The sequence below is a fragment of the Chiloscyllium punctatum genome, chromosome 22 (genome assembly GCF_047496795.1).
Source record: "Chiloscyllium punctatum isolate Juve2018m chromosome 22, sChiPun1.3, whole genome shotgun sequence".
Lineage (NCBI taxonomy): Eukaryota > Metazoa > Chordata > Chondrichthyes > Orectolobiformes > Hemiscylliidae > Chiloscyllium > Chiloscyllium punctatum.
In genome coordinates this window covers 13,785,518-13,804,866 of record NC_092760.1, presented here as the reverse complement: position 1 = coordinate 13,804,866, position 19,349 = coordinate 13,785,518, and the positions used below count along the sequence as shown (strand labels likewise).

At 45.6% G+C, this 19,349-nt stretch overlaps 1 protein-coding gene across 5 annotated transcripts in view; it reads left to right on the top strand.

Moving 5' to 3' along the window:
- ldlrad3 (low density lipoprotein receptor class A domain containing 3) overlaps nt 1–17,630 on the top strand; it is a 98,173-nt gene extending 80,543 nt beyond the window's left edge. For all 5 annotated transcript variants that reach the window (XM_072591837.1, XM_072591838.1, XM_072591836.1 and 2 more), the window contains 2 exons: nt 11,141–11,504; nt 15,963–17,630. In XM_072591837.1, coding sequence (XP_072447938.1) covers nt 11,141–11,504; nt 15,963–16,149 — 551 coding nt within the window. In that variant the 3' untranslated portion in view covers nt 16,150–17,630. The remainder of the gene's footprint in view (nt 1–11,140; nt 11,505–15,962) is intronic.
- Nucleotides 17,631–19,349: the final 1,719 nt, after the last annotated feature.

Here is a 19,349-nt window from a genome sequence, read left to right as displayed (position 1 = left end):
CCATATCCCTCTAAATCCTTCCTATTCATATAACCATCCAAATGGCTTTTAAATGTTGCAATTGTACCAGCCTCCACCACTTCCTCTGGCAGCTCATTCCATACACGTACCACCCTCTGCGTGAAAAAGTTGCCCCTTAGATCTCTTTTATATCTTTCCCCTCTCACCCTAAACCTATGCCCTCTAGTTCTGGACTCCCCCACCCCAGGGAAAAGACTTTGCCTATTTACCCTATCCATGACCCTCATAATTTTGTAAACCTCTATAAAGTCACCCCTCAGCCTTCGATGCTCCACGGAAAACAGCCCCAGCCTGTTCAGCCTCTCCCTGTGGCTCAAATCCTCCAACCTTGGCAACATCCTTGTAAATCTTTTCTGAACACTTTCAAGTTTCACAACATCTTTGCGATAGGAAGGAGACCAGAATTGCACGCAATATTCCAACAGTGGCCTAACCAATGTCCTGTACAGCCGCAACATGATCTCCCAACTCCTGTACTCAATACTCTGACCCATAAATGAAAGCATACCAAATGCCTCCTTTACTATCCTATCTACCTGTGACTCCACTTTCAAGGAGCTATGAACCTGCACTCCAAAGTCTCTTTGTTCAGCAACACTCCCTAGGACCTTACCATTAAGTGTATAAGTCCTGCTAAGATTTGCTTTCCCAAAATGCAGCACCTCACATTTATCTGAATTAAACTCCATCTGCCACTTCTCAGCCCATTGGCCCATCTGGTCCAGTTCCTGTTGTAATCTGAGGTAACCCTCTTTGCTGTCCACTACACCTCCAATTTTGGTGTCATCGGCAAACTTACTAACTATACCTCTTATGTTCGATCCAAATCATTTATGTAAATGACAAAAATTAGAGGACCCAGCACCGATCCTTGTGGCACTCCACTGGTCACAGGCCTCCAGTCTGAAAAACAACCCTCCACCACCACCCTCTGTCTTCTACCTTTGAGCCAGTTCTGTATCCAAATGGCTAGTTCTCCCTTTATTCCATGAGATCTAACCTTGTTAATCAGTCTCACATGGGTAACCTTGTCGAACGCGTTACTGAAGTCCATATAGATCACGTCTACTGCTCTGCCCTCATCAATCCTTTTTGTTACTTCTTCAAAAAACTCAATCAAGTTTGTGAGACATGATTTCCCACACACAAAGCCATGTTGACTATCCTTAATCAATCCTTGCCTTTCCAAATACATGTACATCCTGTCCCTCAGGATTCCCTCCAACAACTTGCCCACCACCGAGGTCAGGCTCACTGGTCTATAGTTCCCTGGTTTGTCTTTACCACCCTCCTTAAACAGTGGCACCACGTTTGCCAACCTCCAGTCTTCCGCACCTCACCTTTCACTATTGATGATATAAATATCTCAGCAAGAGGCCCAACAATCACTTCTCTAGCTTCCCACAGAGTTCTCGGGTACACCTGATCAGGTCCTGGGGATTTATCCACCTTTACCCGTTTCAAGACATTCAGCACTTCCTCCTCTGTAATCTGGACATTTTTCAAGATATCACCATCTATTTCCCTACAGTCTATATCTTCCATATCCTTTTCCATAGTAAGTACTGATGCAAAATCTTCATTTAGTATTAATAAAACTTACCACCTGCGAAAATTAGAACTCATTAGTTACTCACCTCTCTCCTTCTGTTGCCACTTAAATATAAGAAGGACAACGGAGCTGTTTTCGTTTTATTTCCAGAAAAAAAAATAACGTTTTAATTTCCTAGCACCTTTAACTAACTTCCAAACTTGGGAGGAAGGGACACAAAGTGACAATCCTCACCAGTCAATCAACTTGTGGTTTTCCTGTGCTGTTACAGTGCTTTATCCACTCTCAAATCAGTGCTACTTCAGGGTCTACATGGTTTTGTAAATGAGAAATCATGTTTAACTAATTTATTGGAGTTATTTGAAGATGTTCTGGACTACTGTGTCCAGTTCTAGTCATCCTGTTATAAGAAGAATATTATTAAGCTGGAGAGGATTCAGAAGAGATTGACCAGGATGTTTGAGTTGTAAGAAAAGGCTGAACTTTTTTTCACTGGATTAGATTAAATTCTCTAAAGTATGGAAACAGGCCATTTGGCCCAACAAGTCCCACTGACCCTCCAAAGAATCATCCATCCAAACCCATTCCCCTATCCTATATTTACTCCTGACTAATGCACTAGCACTATGGGCAATTTAGCATGACCAATTCACCCTAACCTGCACATCTTTGGATTGTGGGAGGAAACCAGAGCACCCAGAAGAAACCCATGCAGGCACTAGGAGAATGAGCAAACTCCACACAGTCACCCAAAGCTGGATCGAACCCAGGTTCCTGATGCTGTGAGGCAGCAGTGCTAACCACTAGACCACCATACCACCCATGATGGAGTGTAGGAGATTGAGAGTTGACCTTATAGAGACTTATAAAATCATAGGGTAATTGGCAGGTGTCTTTTCTCTCGGATGGGGGATTTCAAGACTAGGGGACATATGTTTAGGATGAGGAGAGAGGTTTTAAGGAGACGTGACGGGCAACTTGTTTGAATGAGGAATGGTGGATGCGGGCACAGTTACAACATTTAAAGGACATTTGGATAAGAAGATGAATAGAAAAGGCATGGAGAGATATGGGCCAGGAGCAGACAGGTGGAACCAGTTTAGTTTGGCATTTTGTTTGGCATGGGTTGGTTGGACTGAAGGGTCTGTTTCTGTGCTGTATGACTCTAAGTAATATGCTATGGATAAAGGGGAACCACTGGACTAACAATACTTGGATTTCCAGAAAACATTTGATAAGGTTCCATGTCAAAGGTTATTGTAGAAAATAAAACTTCAGGGTATGAGGGTAACATGTTAGCATGGGGTAACAAATGGTATGCCACAGAGATCAGTGCTAGGGCCTCAACACTTCCCATGATTTGGATGAAGAGACAGAAGGCATGGTTACGAAATTTGCTGATGATGCAAGGAAAGGCAGGCAAGTCAGTTATAAAGAGGACACAGGCTATAAAGGTTAAATGTGTGGAGCACAATCTGAAACATGTAATATAATCTGGAAAAATGTGAATCTGTGCATTTTGAAGGAGTTAAAAAGCATATTATCTAAATGCTGAGAGGTTGCAAGGCTTGAGATGTAGAGACATCTGGGGGCCCGAGGGTATGAATCACAAAAGTTAATATGCAGATACAAAAATTAATTGGGAAAGTTTATAGAATAGCTTATAGTCCGAAGATGTGTGCCGGTTAGGTGGATTAGCCATGCTAAATTGTTAATAGTTTCTGGATTAGTTAACCTGGAAGAGCACAGCAGTTCAGGCAGCATCCAAGTAGCTTCGAAATCGACGTTTCGGGCAAAAGCCCTTCATCAGGAATAAAGGCAGTGAGCCTGAAGCGTGCAGAGATAAGCTAGAGGAGGGTGGGGGTGGGGAGAAAGTACTGGATTAGTGGTGCTGGAAGAGCACAGCAGTTCAGGCAGCATCCAACGAGCAGCGAAATCGACGTTTCGGGCAAAAGCCCTTCATCAGGAATAAAGGCAGTGAGTCTGAAGTGTGGAGAGATAAATTAGAGGAGGGTGGGGGTGGGGAGAGAGTAGCACAGAGTACAGTGGGTGAGTGGGGGAGGGGATGAAGGTGATAGGTCAAGGAGGAGAGGGTGGAGTGGATAGGTGGAAAAGGAGATAGGCAGGTCGGACAAGTCCGGACAAGTCAAGGAGACAGTGCTGAGCTGGAAGTTTGAAACTAGGATGAGGTGGGGGAAGGGGAAATGAGGAAACTGTTGAAGTCCACATTGATGCCCTGGGGTTGAAGTGTTCCGAGGCGGAAGATGAGGCGTTCTTCCTCCAGGCGTCTGGTGGTGAGGGAGCAGCGGTGAAGGAGGCCCAGGACCTCCATGTCCTCGGCAGAGTGGGAGGGGGAGTTGAAATGTTGGGCCACGGGGCGGTTTGGTTGATTGGTGCAGGTGTCTCGGAGATGTTCCCTAAAGTGCTCTGCTAGGAGGCGCCCAGTCTCCCCAATGTAGAGGAGACCACATCGGGAGCAACGGATACAATAAATGATATTAGTGGATGTGCAGGTAAAACTTTGATGGATGTGGAAGGCTCCTTTAGGGCCTTGGATAGAGGTGAGGGAGGAGGTGTGGGCACAGGTTTTACAGTTCCTGCGGTGGCAGGGGAAAGTGCCAGAATGGGAGGGTGGGTCGTAGGGGGGTGTGGACCTGACCAGGTAGTCACGGAGGGAACGGTCTTTGCGGAAGGCGGAAAGGGGTGGGGAGGGAAATATATCCCTGGTGGTGGGGTCTTTTTGGAGGTGGCGGAAATGTCGGCGGATGATTTGGTTTGTGCGAAGGTTTGTACGGTGGAAGGTGAGCACCAGGGGCGTTCTGTCCTTGTTACGGTTGGAGGGGTGGGGTCTGAGGGCGGAGGTGCGGGATGTGGACGAGATGCGTTGGAGGGCATCTTTAACTACGTGGGAAGGGAAATTGCGGTCTCTAAAGAAGGAGGCCATCTGGTGTGTTCTATGGTGGAACTGGTCCTCCTGGGAGCAGATACGGCAGAGGCGTAGAAATTGGGAATACAGGATGGCATTTTTGCAAGAGATAGGGTGGGAAGAGGTGTAATCCAGGTAGCTGTGGGAGTCGATGGGTTTGTAAAAAATGTCAGTGTCAAGTCGGTCGTCATTAATGGAGATGGAGAGGTCCAGGAAGGGGAGGGAGGTGTCAGAGATGGTCCAGGTAAATTTAAGGTCAGGGTGGAATGTGTTGGTGAAGTTGATGAATTGCTCAACCTCCTCGCGGGAGCACGAGGTGGCGCCAATGCAGTCATCAGTGTAGCGGAGGAAGAGGTGGGGAGTGGTGCCGGTGTAATTACGGAAGATCAACTGTTCTACATAGCCAACAAAGAGACAGGCATAGCTGGGACCCATACAGGCATAGCTGGGGTGGCGGAGGTGCGGGAATTACCTGGACCATCTCTGACACCTCCCTCCCCTTCCTGGACCTCTCCATCTCCATTAATGACGACCGACTTGACACTGACATTTTTTACAAACCCATCGACTCCCACAGCTACCTGGATTACACCTCTTCCCACCCTACCTCTTGCAAAAATGCCATCCTGTATTCCCAATTCCTCCGCCTCCGCCGGATCTGCTCCCAGGAGGACCAGTTCCACCACAGAACACACCAGATAGCCTCCTTCTTTAGAGACCGCAATTTCCCTTCCCACGTGGTTAAAGATGCCCTCCAAAAAACCTCCGCCCTCAGACCCCACCCCTCCAACCGTAACAAGGACAGAATGCCCCTGGTGCTCACCTTCCACCCTACCAACCTTCGCATAAACCAAATCATCCACTGACATTTTCGCCACCTCCAAAAAGACCCCACCACCAGGGATATATTTCCCTCCCCACCCCTTTCCGCCTTCCGCAAAGACCGTTCCCTCCGCGACTACCTGGTCAGGTCCACGCCCCCAAACAACCCACACTCCAATCCTGGCACTTTCCCCTGCCACCGCAGGAACTGTAAAACCTGTGCCCACACCTCCTCCCTCACCTCTATCCAAGGCCCTAAAGGAGCCTTCCACATCCATCAAAGTTTTACCTGCACATCCACTAATATCATTTATTGTATCCGTTGCTCCCGATGCGGTCTCCTCTACATTGGGGAGACTGGGCGCCTCCTAGCAGAGCGCTTTAGGGAACATCTCCGGGACACCCACACCAATCAACCAAACTGCCCCGTGGCCCAACATTTCAACTCCCCCTCCTACTCTGCCGAGGACATGGAGGTCCTGGGCCTCCTTCACCGCCACTCCCTCACCACCAGACGCCTGGAGGAAGAACGCCTCATCTCGCCTCGGAACACTTCAACCCCAGGGCATCAATGTGGACTTCAACAGTTTCCTCATTTCCCCTTCCCCCACCTCACCCTAGGTCTAAACTTCCAGCTCAGTAACTATCCGCATAACTTGTCCGGACTTGTCCTACCTGCCTATCTCCTTTTCCACCTATCCACTCCACCCTCTCCTCCTTGACCTATCACCTTCATCCCCTCCCCCACTCACCCATTGTACTCTGTGCTACTCTCTCCCCACCCCCACCCTCCTCTAATTTATCTCTCCACGCTTCAGGCTCACTGCCTTTATTCCTGATGAAGGGCTTTTGCCCTAAATGTCGATTTCGAAGCTCCTTGGATGCTGCCTGAACTGCTGTGCACTTCCAGCACCACTAATCCAGAATCTTGTTTCCAGCATCTGCAGTCATTGTTTTTACCTAAATTGTTAATAGTGTCCAGGGATGTGCAGGCTAGGAGGATTAGCAGTGGGAAATGGATGGGATGGAGGAGTGGATCTGGATAAGATGCTGTTCGGAGGCTCAGTGCTGACTCAGTGGATTGAATGGCCTCTTTCATCACTGTAAGGATTCTTTGAGTCTCTGAATGATATTGTTTAAAATGAGGAGAAGTGAATACAAAACGTAGTGTGGTCATGCTTCACGGCCCTTAGTGAGACCACTGCATATAGTCTTGGTCTCTTTATTTAAGGAAGGCTGTAAATGGATTGGAAACAGTTCAGAGAAGGAGGTTCGGCTTGTAATTCTCTAGAAGAGGAAGAAGTAACTTGATTGAAGCATGCAAGATCCTGAGGGGTCTTGACAGGGTAGAATTGGAGAGGAAGTTTCCTGTTCTGGCAGAACCTAGAACTAGGGGGTCACTGTTTCAAAATAAGGGTTCGGCCATTTTAGGACAGCGATGGGAGATGTTTTTGCTGATAGCTGTGAGTCTTTGGAATTCTCTTTCACAAAAAGCAGTGGGAGCAGAACGTTCAAGTATTTTTAAGGCAGAGGCAGCTAGACAGTTCCTTAAAAGGTAAGTAGTGGGGGGGGGGGGGGGAGGAGTTATCAGGAATATCAGGTGCACGCACTGTGCGATGTCACCTGTGTGCCTCTGTCTTAGTTTCTTTTTTCACTATATGGTGTATATGTCATTGCTTACTGTGATCTGCCTGGATTGCTCACAAACAAAGCTTTTCACTGTACTTAGGTACATGTGACAATAAATACGTCAAATCAAATCGAATGTGGAGTAACCAGATCAGCTGGGATCTTAGGAAATGGTAGAGTAAGTCAAGGAGCTGTGCTGCCTGCTCCTAATTCATATATCTGTATCTCTAGTACATGGGGATTGGTAGCTCAGTGCTTATTGTGGTGCATTTTTTTCACAGACACCTTGACATAAATTGAAAAGGTTGCTGTAGCTAAAGACCCCAGAGCTGAGAGCATATCATTTATAAATATATATATATATATAAAAAATATGTAGGAGTCTCACATCCCACTTGAAAGCATTTGAGAGAGGAGGAATGTTTTCACAAACATGACAACTTTGTTGAGCTGCAAATCCGGAGATAGCTGGAATTCTTGCGTCGTTCCAGCAGAATAACAGGCTCTTACTTGGAGAACGAGTGGTCCTGGATATTTCCTTTCATTTCTGTGACAGAGACTCCATTTCTGGATCAGAGTGTCACTGACCTGCTACAGTGGTGCCTTTGTTTCAATTGAAACCGCTTTATGTTCATTAAGGCTGAGGAGGCGTGCCTTAATGTGTTACAGAGCGATGCTTAATAGAAGCAATTTCACTGGCTTAATAGAGCATGAAGTGACATAATTAAACTCGAGGGATATAGAGCAAGTGATTCAGCAGATAGACAGATGAGTTGTGAGAACATTTTCATATTTAAAGCTGCAATATATTTTTGAAGTATTGTTATTTTAGGATCGATTTTGGAGCTTGAGGGGTAACTGAGGTCGCTGAGAATTTCCTGGTGCCTGCATTCCAGACACTGTTCATCCCATAGGCACTGCACTTAGGAGGATGCTTAGGAAGTGGGAATCTCTTTGGGGCATTAATACTCTCCAACAAACCTTCGGTGGAGGTGACAACACCGTAGGGCAGTGCAGTCTCAAGCATATCTCCAACGCTGGGATAAACGATTTGGAGGCGGCACGGTGGCTCAATGGTTAACACTGCTGCCTCATAGCACCAGGGACCTGAGTTTGATTCCAGCCTCGGATGACTGTCTATGTGGAGTTTGCACATTCTCCCCGTGTCTGTGTGGGTTTCCTCCGGGTGCTCCGGTTTCCTCCCACAGTCCAGGTCAGGTGAATTGGCCATGCTAAATTGCCCCCAGTGTTAGGTGCATTAGGCAGGAGTAAATATAGGGTAGGGGAATGGGTCTGGGTGAGTTTCTCTTCAGAGGGTCGGTGTGGATTTGTTGGGCTGAAGGGCCTGCTTCCATACTGTAGGGGATCTAATCAAAAAATATGGTTACACAGAAGAACAAAGACATACTGTGAACATGTGGGGTCAATAGGCAGGAGGATAGGTAGTTCTGTGAGCCCCCATGGTGTCGGGGTAAAGGACACATTCGGAACATTTTGCAGGGAAGAGGTTACGGTTCATGTTGGACCCAGTGATGTGGGTAGGAAAGGCTTGAGGTCATGCATACAATGTTCAAGGAGCTAAGGAGGAGGTTAAAGAGGAGGACCTTACAGGTGGTAATCTCAGAATTGCTTGCAGTGCAATGCATTAATGCATTCACTAATGCATTTCATAATAAGTGGCAGTGTAGGCTTGAGGGGCTGAATTGGCTCTTGCTGCTTCTAGTTCTTCTGTCCCTAGCAGCACTAACATAGTGTTTGTGGAGAACTGATACAAAAGAGAGGATTTCGGATTCTTGGGGCCAATTTGACAGATAAAGGTGCTGTCCTAGGTTGCTCAGGCTGGGGCCAGTGTGCTCATGGGAATGTTAACTAGTGCTGAGAGGGAGGGTTAGAAAGGAGTCCCGAGTAGGAAAGGCACCAAACAATGGGAATGAGGGTGAAGGGGCAAATTTCAGGCAAATTCACAGAAAGCTGCAAGAACTTCAGACCAGTGGAATGGAGGACTTCATTTATTCAAATACAGATTTCAAAAAGAACAGCATGCGGGAGGAAGAATTGTTGAAATGTTTATAAGAGAGTTTTTTCGATCAGCATCTTTCCAATCTAAGGAGAAAATCAGCAGCTCTGCATTTAATTTTGGGGAATAAAGTGGGGCAACTGGAGCTTGTTTCATAGGGACAGCATTTGGGAAATAGTGATCATAAAAATGATTAAGTTTGGAGTTGAGGTGGAAAAGGAAAAATCAAAGGTGATAATATCTTAACCCTAGGAGAAGCACTAATTTCAGTAATTTATAAAACTCTGGTCCAGGTGGATTTGAATGTTGGCATGGCAGCTATAATCACGAAGGAAGAATGTAGAACCTCCAAGGAAGAGATGGTTCAGGTAGACGCTAGACACATTTCAATGATGAGGAAATGGGAATCATCCAAATCTACAGTCCTCTGGATAATCAAGATACAAATGTGAAAATGAAACTGCAAAGACAGGCTTATGGTGAACGTCAAGTTCATAATTCAGTCAAAAACCAAACTGAATATAAGAGGTACATGGGAAGATTGCAAAAGGAAATGAGAGGCAATGAGAATAGATCAGTGAGTAACATAAATGGGAAGCCACATGTCTCCTCTTGACACAGAAACAATAAAGAGTAGTCAAAAGGAGGATGAGATTGATTAGCAACCGAAAAAAGAAGTCAAAGGTATGGCTGAAATCGTAAATAATGTTCTATTTACCGCTGGCAATGCCCTGAGAAAGAGTCTGTTAATTGTTTTATGTAAGAACAGTTTGCATTCCTCTGAAAATTGGGTATATTTCATTTGTAATCACATTTATTTGTAATTATTTCAATGCATTTTCTCCCTTTGCTACAGGTGTTTAGTATATTTAGGAGGACTTTGCAAGACAAAGTAAACACTACCTCTTATTCAACGTCCCACCAATAAACTTGCATTCACATAGCGCCATGAATAAAGCAAAATGTTTCGAGGTGTTTGTCACCAATCTCCCTTGGCATAATGAACATATTAAACTTGCTATTTTTGGTTCAAATGTTGTATTTATTAAGGAGCAGAAAATCACTAATAAGAGGGAACCAAGCAAAAAGCATGTGCGGTTCTTAACAAACAGCATCAGCTAAAGGTAATTGGTGATGCCTAGGATTAATTAGCTTTTAATTGGCTTCGCACACTATCTATTCACCATCATGAGACAATGCAACCTCAAGGAGACAAGCCAATTACAGTCACAGCGACCTGAACAGAGAAAGTGATTGTACCTTGCATTGCACAATTGTCCAATTTTTACTCAAAATACAACTAACCCTTCATTTCATTGTTGTCACTCATTGGTGGCAGGGTCCCTCAGTGAAGGGCTTTTTTAGAGGTGCTCCCCTCTACCACTGAGGACGTGGTGTGGAGGGTGTTACGTGCAGCAGACCTGTGCAATTTTAGCTTAAGCTGATTCACAGACTCCCAGTCTGCCCATCGTGTCGATGGTCTGAATGAATCCCAGTTCCACATTCATACAGATCATGCGAGGTTGCAGCCCTCTTTTATCACTCAAAGGAGCTGAACTGAGCCTCAGCCTTTGGTTGGATTTCATCAAGATACTCTAGGTCTTTAGTAAACTGATGCAGACAGATTGGAGGCCACCCCTCGAAGATCTGGCCCTTGAGCCTACTCAAGGTATTCTTTAACAGCTCCAGGCAGCAGAGCAGACTGCCTGCATCTCCTCCATGGATACGTGTCCCTGGAGATGGAGCAAGTGTTTTTCCAAGTACCCAAGTGAACACACAGGGGCTGGAGTTCATCATCTCTCCTCAAAGCTAAATTTCAATCAATTTCCTCAAACCATTTTCCTTTAAAGAGCTGTCAATAATTTAATTTCCTCGTTTGTATTTCATCGAATGAAAATAGTATCGAAGCACATTTTCCAGTTTCCTATGAGCCGCAGTGTGGGAGTGACAGACTCTGTGAAGCCAGTTGTGATAATGAACAGCCCTTCCCAGATTTTAAAGTAACATTGCATTTTCTCTGTTAAGGTATGTATTTGAAAGCAGCCCAAGTTGGGTCAGGGTAGCTTTAAGTTTCTTTGTGTTACCATCTCAGTGCTGCCCAATTATGGCCTGCAATCTGCAATTTCATGTATGTTAGTAGCAACGGAGTGTTCAATGATCTTTCCTTTCGCAGAAGACAGTCTGGATGGTGACCGTGAATATGTCACGTCCGATGTCCGCTTCCCATACTACCCAAGTGTCATCTTCGCCATCATAGGCAGCTCGGTGGTCTTCATCCTCCTGGTGGCCCTGCTCGCCATGATGCTGCACCATCACCGCAAGAGAAACAACCTGATTGGTCACGTCACACCACCCCTGCACCGCCTGCAGCACCCACTGCTCCTGTCGAGGCTGGTCATTCTCGACCGCAGCCACCACTGCAATGTCACATACAGCACCAGCAATGGCATCCAGCTCACGCCCAGCTCCATGTACCACCAACCACTGGCAATGGAGGAAGTACCACCCTCGTACTCTGAGGCTGTGCTGGAACACAGGTAGGGAGCTAATTGTCCCAACAAGCCACAGACAATGAAAGCTATGTTGGTTTCAATTATAGATTTCACTCGTTACTCACAGATAGTTGTTTTATAACTGGATCTCCAATGGTTTCTGGAATGTTAACCAGAAAATACAGCTCAACATTTGCCTTGTGACAAAGCAGTCTACTCTGTCACCCTAAACACTCTACCACATCTGCACAGTGGTTACAATATGTGTACCCGCAAGATCAACCATAGTCAATGACTAAGGCTGTGTTTCAGCAATACCTCCCAAACCCATGACTTGGACTGCAAATCTCAATTCAGGAAAGTAAATTGTGTACCATTCTGGTCGCCCTGCTAGAGGAAGGATATTATTAAATTGGAAAGGGTTCCGAAAAGATTTACGAGGAAGTTACTGGAACTATAGGGGTGGAGTTATAATGAGAGGCCGCGTTTTTTCCTCTGGAGCATAGGAGCTTAAGGGGTAACATTATAGAGGTTTATAAAATCATAAGGGGCATAACTAAGGTGAATAGCCAAAGTCTTTTCCCTCGGGTAGGGTAGTTCAAAACTAGAGGGCATAATTTTAAGTTGAGGGATGGGGAAAGATTTAAAAGGGACCTCAGGGTGACATTTTCACATAGAGGGTGATTTGTACAGTTATAACATTTAGAGTTGTAGAATCATAGAGATATACAGCACGGAAACAAACCCTTTGCTCCAACTCATCCATGCCAACCAGATATCCTAACCTAATCTAGTCCCATTTGCCTGCACTTGGCCCATTATACCTCTAAACCCTTCCTATTCATATACCCATCTAAATGCCTTTTAAATGCTGTGAATGTACAAGCCTCCACCACTTCCTCTGGGAGCTCATTCCATACACGTACCACCCTGTGTGTGAAAATGCTGCCCCTGAGGTCCCTTTTATATCTTTCCCCTCTTACCCTAAACCTATGTCCTCTGGTTCTGGACTCCCTCACCCCAGGGTGGGTGTCTATTTATCCCATCCATGCCCCTCATAATTTTGTAAACCTCTATAAGGTCATCCCTCAGCCTCCGACGCTCCAGGGAAAACAACCCCAGTCTATTCAGCCTCTCCCTATAGCTCAAATCCTCCAACCCTGGCAACATCCTTGTAAATCTTTTCTGAATCTTTTCAAGTTTCACAACATCCTTCCGATAGGAAGGAGACCAGAATTGGTCTCAGAATTGCCCGCAATATTCCAACAGCGGCCTAACCAATGTCCAGTACAGCTGCAAACTGACCTCCCAATTCCTTTACTCAATGCTGCGACCAATAAAGGAAAGCATACCAAATGCCTTCTTCACTCTCCTATCTACCTGTGACTCTACTTTCAAGGAACTATGAACCTGCAGTTCCAAGGTTTCTTTGTTCAGCAACACTCCCAGGACCTTATCATTAAGTATATAAGTTCCTGCTCTGATTTGCTTTTCAAAAATGTAGCACTTCATGTTTATCTAAATTAAACTCCATCTGCCACTCCTCAGCCCATTGGTCTATCTGATCAAGATCGACCAATTGAACTATGAGGTAATCTTCTTGGCTGTCCACTGCATCTCCAATTTTGGTGTTATCTGCAGACTAACTAACTATCCCTCCTCTGTTCATATCCAACTCATTTATATAAATTACAAAAAGCAATGGACCCGGCAAAATTGAACAGGTACATGGATAGGAAAGATTTAGAGAGGTATGGGCCAAACAGAAGCAAGTGGGACTGGTTTACTTTGGGAAACCTGGTCACATGGGTGAGTTGGACCAAAGGGTCTGTTTCTGTGCTGTGTGGCTGTACGACTCTCAGGTCAAAACACTGGAACTGCCTCCCTAGTGGCACTACATTTTCCACACTGACAGCAGCAGTTCACAAAAGCAGTTCAGCACTACCTTCTCAAGAGTTTCTAGGGATGGGCAATAAATGCTGCCCCCTTGATGGTGACATGGGAACATTCTGAAATCTTCTCTCGTTGGATTGTGTGTTGGGAGCAACTGCCTGATGCTGCAGTGGCCTCAAACAAAGCGAGAATTAATTGGTACCCAATTGAGTTTGCTCCTGAATGTTTGCTGTTGCTCTGGGGAGGTCCAGTTTGCATTGAGCAGACACCATTCACCATTACACAGTGACCTCATGTCTGAAAGGGACCCCGACTCTAGAGAGCTGCCGATCAATCTGATTGGCCAACTGCACTGTCAACCCAGCAAACTCAAGATGAACGGTGACCTCTGATTAGGCAGTTGCTGAAGGGTGAACCTAATGGTGCTTGGATTTAAAAAGTCATCTAGGATTTGGAATGGGTATTAGGACCCCAATGGGGGGATGCTGGGAGATGAGTTTGTGGGCTTGGGAGAGCAGGAGGGTGGGGTTAGTCTTGGTGAGAGGGGATACCACTGGACTCCCCCAAAAGGAGACAACCTCTCCCCTCTTACCTGACAGCCATTCAACTCAGTGAAAGTTGCTGGGCTTACCCACATTATCCTCTCCTTACCCTGCACACATTAACCTAGTAGCAGAGGCAGAATGGAAACATAGAAAATAGGAGCAGGAATAGGCCATTCACCTGCACCTGACCATGGCTAATCATCCAACTCACCACCGCTCGCCCCCCCCTCCCCCACCTCCCATTCCCACTTTCCCCCTTTTTTCTTTGATCTCTTTTATCCCTTACTCCTTCTTGAAAATGTTTCAATGCTTTGGCCTTGAATGCTTTCTGTGATAGAGAATTCCACAGGCTCCCCACTCTCTGGGTGAAGAAATTTCTCCTCATCTCAGTCCTAAGTAGCCTTCCGCACATCTTTAGACTGTGACCCCTATTTCAGGACATCTTGGTCATTGGGAACACCCTTCTTGCGTTCATCTTGTTCAGATTTCTATGAGATCCCTCTCATTCTTTTAAACTGCAGTGAATACAAATCCTGACTGATCCGGTCTCTCATCATATGTCAGTCCTGCCCTCCTAGGAATTGGAATGGACCCTGAAGGTGGCCTTTAAACAATCTCTTATAATCTGCAATGGGCTTGAGGGAATGTGGGCTGCCTGACTGTTTCCTCGCAGACCGTAATATGTGAAACTGGTCTGGAGCGTGCTGTAAAACAGCTGATCCAAACTCCCCTCCCCCATTCCCACCTTCCAAAACACAAACCAGTTTCGCAGGCTGAATTGACGATGTTGCAGGTTTTAAACGAGGAGAGAGGCCGGGAAAGCTGGTAGGGTTCAAAGAGCGAAAAAAAAGGCTAATCTGTGACAGGGTAGGGGGAGAGCAGGAGCGACTAAATGGCAAAAGGGACAATGGGAGTGAGCCAAAGGGTTGGTAGTGGGACGAGCACAGAAACAATAGGTGGACACGGAGGAGATTTAAATGAGAAAAGCAGCATCCACATCAACAGCTGTCATTCACACAAAAAAAAAGATCGTGATACTTAGTGGTTACAGTCAAAAACTCTTGAACACTATTTTGATTCTATGAGTCAAAAATCACATGACACCAGGTTAGAGTCCAACAGGTTGATTTGGAAGCACTAGCTTTCAGAGTGCCGTTCCTTCACAACCACCTGATGAAGGAGCAGTGCTTCAAAAGCTAGTGCTTCCAAATAAACCTGTTGGACTATAACCTGGTGTTGCGTGATTTTTAACTTTGACAACCCCAGTCCAACACCGGCATCTCCAAGTCATGGCAACCATCGACACCACTCATGTTGACTATGAAAGTCTCATTGGAGGGGGCTGAGAGCAAACAGGTTCCTGTGACTCAAACAGCTTGTGTCTTTGCTGTTGCTTGTTTTGCAGCACAGTCCATCCACCATGTAGGTGGGGGCCCTTTTCACATACCACCATCCGGGCTACATGGTGGCTCAGTGGTTAGCACTGCTGCCTCACAGCACCAGGGACCCGGGTTCAAATCCACTCTCGAGTGACTGTCTGTGTGGAGGTAGCACGTTCTCCCCGTGTCTCTGTGGGTTTCCTGCACGTGCGCTGGGGTTTCCTTCCACAGTCCAAAGACGTGAAGGTTGGGTGGATTGGCCATGCTAAATTGCCAATAGTGTTCAGGGATGTGCAACCTAGGTGGATTAGCTATGGGGAATACAAGATGATAATGATAGGTTAGGGGAGTGTATCTGGGTGGGATGCTCTTGGGGGGGGCAGTGTAGACTCGAAGGGCCGAATGGCTTGCTTTCACTCTGTAGGGATTCTATAACTCAATGATCTCTGAAATATCAGGTGGCAGTGGAAGTGTAAACATGAAGTATCAGTCAGGCACTCAGTGCGGAATACAATTCAGGAGCTCAGGCTAATGGTATTCTACATTACTCTTGAGACTTGTTCACAGGGTTATCTGGAAGACCATTAAGTGCTTTCTGACGCTCCCCAGAGCCTCTGTCAGTATCGAACATCCTCGTTAATGATCTGCTTGTTTCCGTGCTCATTTCCTTCTCATTTCTCCTGCAGGCCCCCATGGTTTGACCTCCCCCCTCCTCCATACCTACCAGATTCTGAGATCCCCAGCCGTTTGGAGCTGCCCCCCTACCGGTCCAGAGCAGGGAGCACGCTGAGCTGTGGACAGCCAGCTATCCTCCAGGGGAGTGCTGAAATGAGAGACTGCCTGCTCAACACCAGGTTAGAGGTGGGGCTCTGAGCAAAGCCACAGTGACCGCGTGGAACAGCAGTTGTGTGTTCTTGCACTACTTATTATTTAAAGAGAGTTTGGATTGAAGGATTTAACCTGAGAAGCAAAAAGAATAATTCACACACTTTAACCATGGGTTCGTCCCTTTGTTGTGAAGACACCACTATGGCATCCAGCTGTGTGACCTTGAGGAATAAAATCCAATTTTTCCACTGATGTTCGACCCAGGAAACTTGGCCTTTTTGTGGCCGTCTCTGTGGGGTAACCAGGAAACTGGACTCGAAATCTAAACAGGAAATACCCAGAGATTTGGAGGGATGAACGATCTCGGATAAGCTCCTGATATAAATGCACTCTTCCACCGATTAAAGAAACATTGTGAATCACTAAAGAGTTTCAAACGAATGATCGAAACATAACAGAAAGGCGTAGAATCTGCTGATTTTTATGATTGCGTTGCTAAATGTAAATTCTACATTTCAGAATCTGAAAACACAGTATATTCTCACACTTCTGCTCTGGGTATTCAAATAGAGCAGAATCACTGTTTATCTTGTGAGGCAGCCATCTGTTTCTGTTCCTCTTCTCTCTCTCCTTCCTCCAAGCTGACACCCAGCCTGCTGGCGTTTTCCCCTTAGCAGAACATGTGCTGAAGTCACTTCACCATTCACAGTCCTGGCCTCATGTGGTGGGATGAGTGGAGGAATTCACTTGCATTGACATTTCCCTGCCATCTGTGCCAGGAAACAAACTCAAAAGCCGCGGATGTGCCTTTTCAACAGCGCGCGTCCTGAGGAATCTCAGGGCCACCTACCACCTTAACTGAAAGCAAGAAAGAGCACGTGCCAGAGATCTGGGCTGCTGCATCTACTTCACCACTGTCTCTGGGTGTCAGAGCAGCAGCTGTTTCTAAAGTTAGACAAGGGTGTAAGGCAAGTGGACAGAGCTGGGGAAAATCCACTCCCATCCCCTGCAGTGCTGGAGTTGGTTTTCCACTTACAGGTGATTCACCACAATCTTGACAATAATGATGTAAGGCTTCAAGATGCATGTTTTCCAATGAAAACTTACAAGTGGACATCTGTATCCTGTGCAACCACACTGAGTTAACCTTCAGTGCTCACATAAACATGCCCTGTAACATCTCACTCTTTCAGATTTCAAGCCTCATGTTGCTACATCAGGAAGGACTTAATGACAAAATTAAAACCAGCTGTTCCAAAGTGAAAAACAAAAATTCACATCTTTCATTTTGTAAACAGTATCAGGATTTACTCTGCATTTCAAACGAGTTTTGTTTGTATTCCAAGATTCACTCCTCCGTCACAAAAATGATAGTATTGTCCCATTATGTGGTTGTCACTTTTATAATTGTGTAAATTCCCTCGAGACAAAGCAATGTTGTTTGATTTGATTGTTTATATTCATATAGTGTTAAAGGTGGATGGTCTTTCACATATGAACAGAACCATAAATCCGTTTACCCATAACAGAGATGTGCTCGTCATTTCACAGGTACACATATCAGAAGGGATATGGGCTAAGTGCTGGCAAATGGGACTAGATTTATTTAAGATATCTAGTTGGCATGGACACGTTGTACCTAATGGTCTGTTTCCGTGCTGTACATTTCTATGACTGCATAACGGAAACCTGTCCGACACTGTCTTCAACATCAGCAGGCGTTTGCCAAGTCAAATATTCGTGATGTAGATACACCAAGGTAAACAACACACATTTATCCAAGAAATTACACTCCACCAATGACCCTGCAATTGCATAGCATTCCACTTACCAAGCTTCTGTCACACGTCTGAAGATTTACTGTCCCCAATATTCCTTTCCAATGTACTATAAAAAAGTGTTAGCATCAAAGAAATTGTGCCAAACTCATTCCCCATTTGATAGAATACCCCTATAAAATATATCAAATTCTTGTCATAACAAGCTGTACCTATTGACTACTTATTGAACAATACCAGGCCAACTGCATTTCAAACAATTCTACAGGATTAAGCCTCCCTACTGGTGTAAATTTACATTGTCCCACTCCCAGAATTCCATAGTCTGATCTCCCATCTGATTATATTCGACAACAAACCTCATATGTTCTGTTGAATTCCATTGTAACAAACCTCTCTGGTGTTCATTCCTTTTCTCTGGAATTTCTCTGTATAGCCACCTGTCGTCGGACAGAATTCCTTTGCACACTCATCTCCTATTGTATGGAATTCACTTTAAACCTTCCTCCTCATTAACGGAATGTGCTCTTAAATCCATCTGCCCTTGTAAAGATTACAGCGCACAAAGTCACTTGCCAACTGACAGAAACATACCACTTCATTCAGGACCATTACATTCAAAACTACTATATTTAAACAGCATACATTCCTAAACACACACGCTGAACTGACAACACCTTGAATTTTAAACAATCCCACTATACCGAACCCTCTCCCATTGTAATCAATCCCACTGTACCAAACCCTCTCCCATTGTAATCAATCCCACTGTACCAAACCCCCTCCCATTGTAATCAATCCCACTGTACCGAACCCTCTCCTGTTGTAAACAATCCCACTGTACCGAACCCTCTCCTGTTGTAAACAATCCCACTGTACCAAACCCTCTCCCATTGTAAACAATCCCACTGTACCAAACCCCCTCCCATTGTAATCAATCCCACTGTACCGAACCCTCTCCTGTTGTAAACAATCCCACTGTACCAAACCCCCTCCCATTGTAATCAATCCCACTGTACCGAACCCTCTCCTGTTGTAAACAATCCCACTGTACCAAACCCTCTCCCATTGTAAACAATCCCACTGTACCGAACCCTCTCCCATTGTAATCAATCCCACTGTACCAAACCCCCTCCCATTGTAATCAATCCCACTGTACCAAACCCCCTCCCATTGTAATCAATCCCACTGTACCAAACCCCCTCCCATTGTAATCAATCCCACTGTACCAAACCCTCTCCTGTTGTAAACAATCCCACTGTACCAAACCCTCTCCTGTTGTAAACAATCCCACTGTACCAAACCCTCTCCTGTTGTAAACAATCCCACTGTACCAAACCCTCTCCCATTGTAAACAATCCCACTGTACCAAACCCTCTCCCATTGTAAACAATCCCACTGTACCAAACCCCCTCCCATTGTAATTAATCCTACTGTACCAAACCCTCTCCTGTTGTAAACAATCCC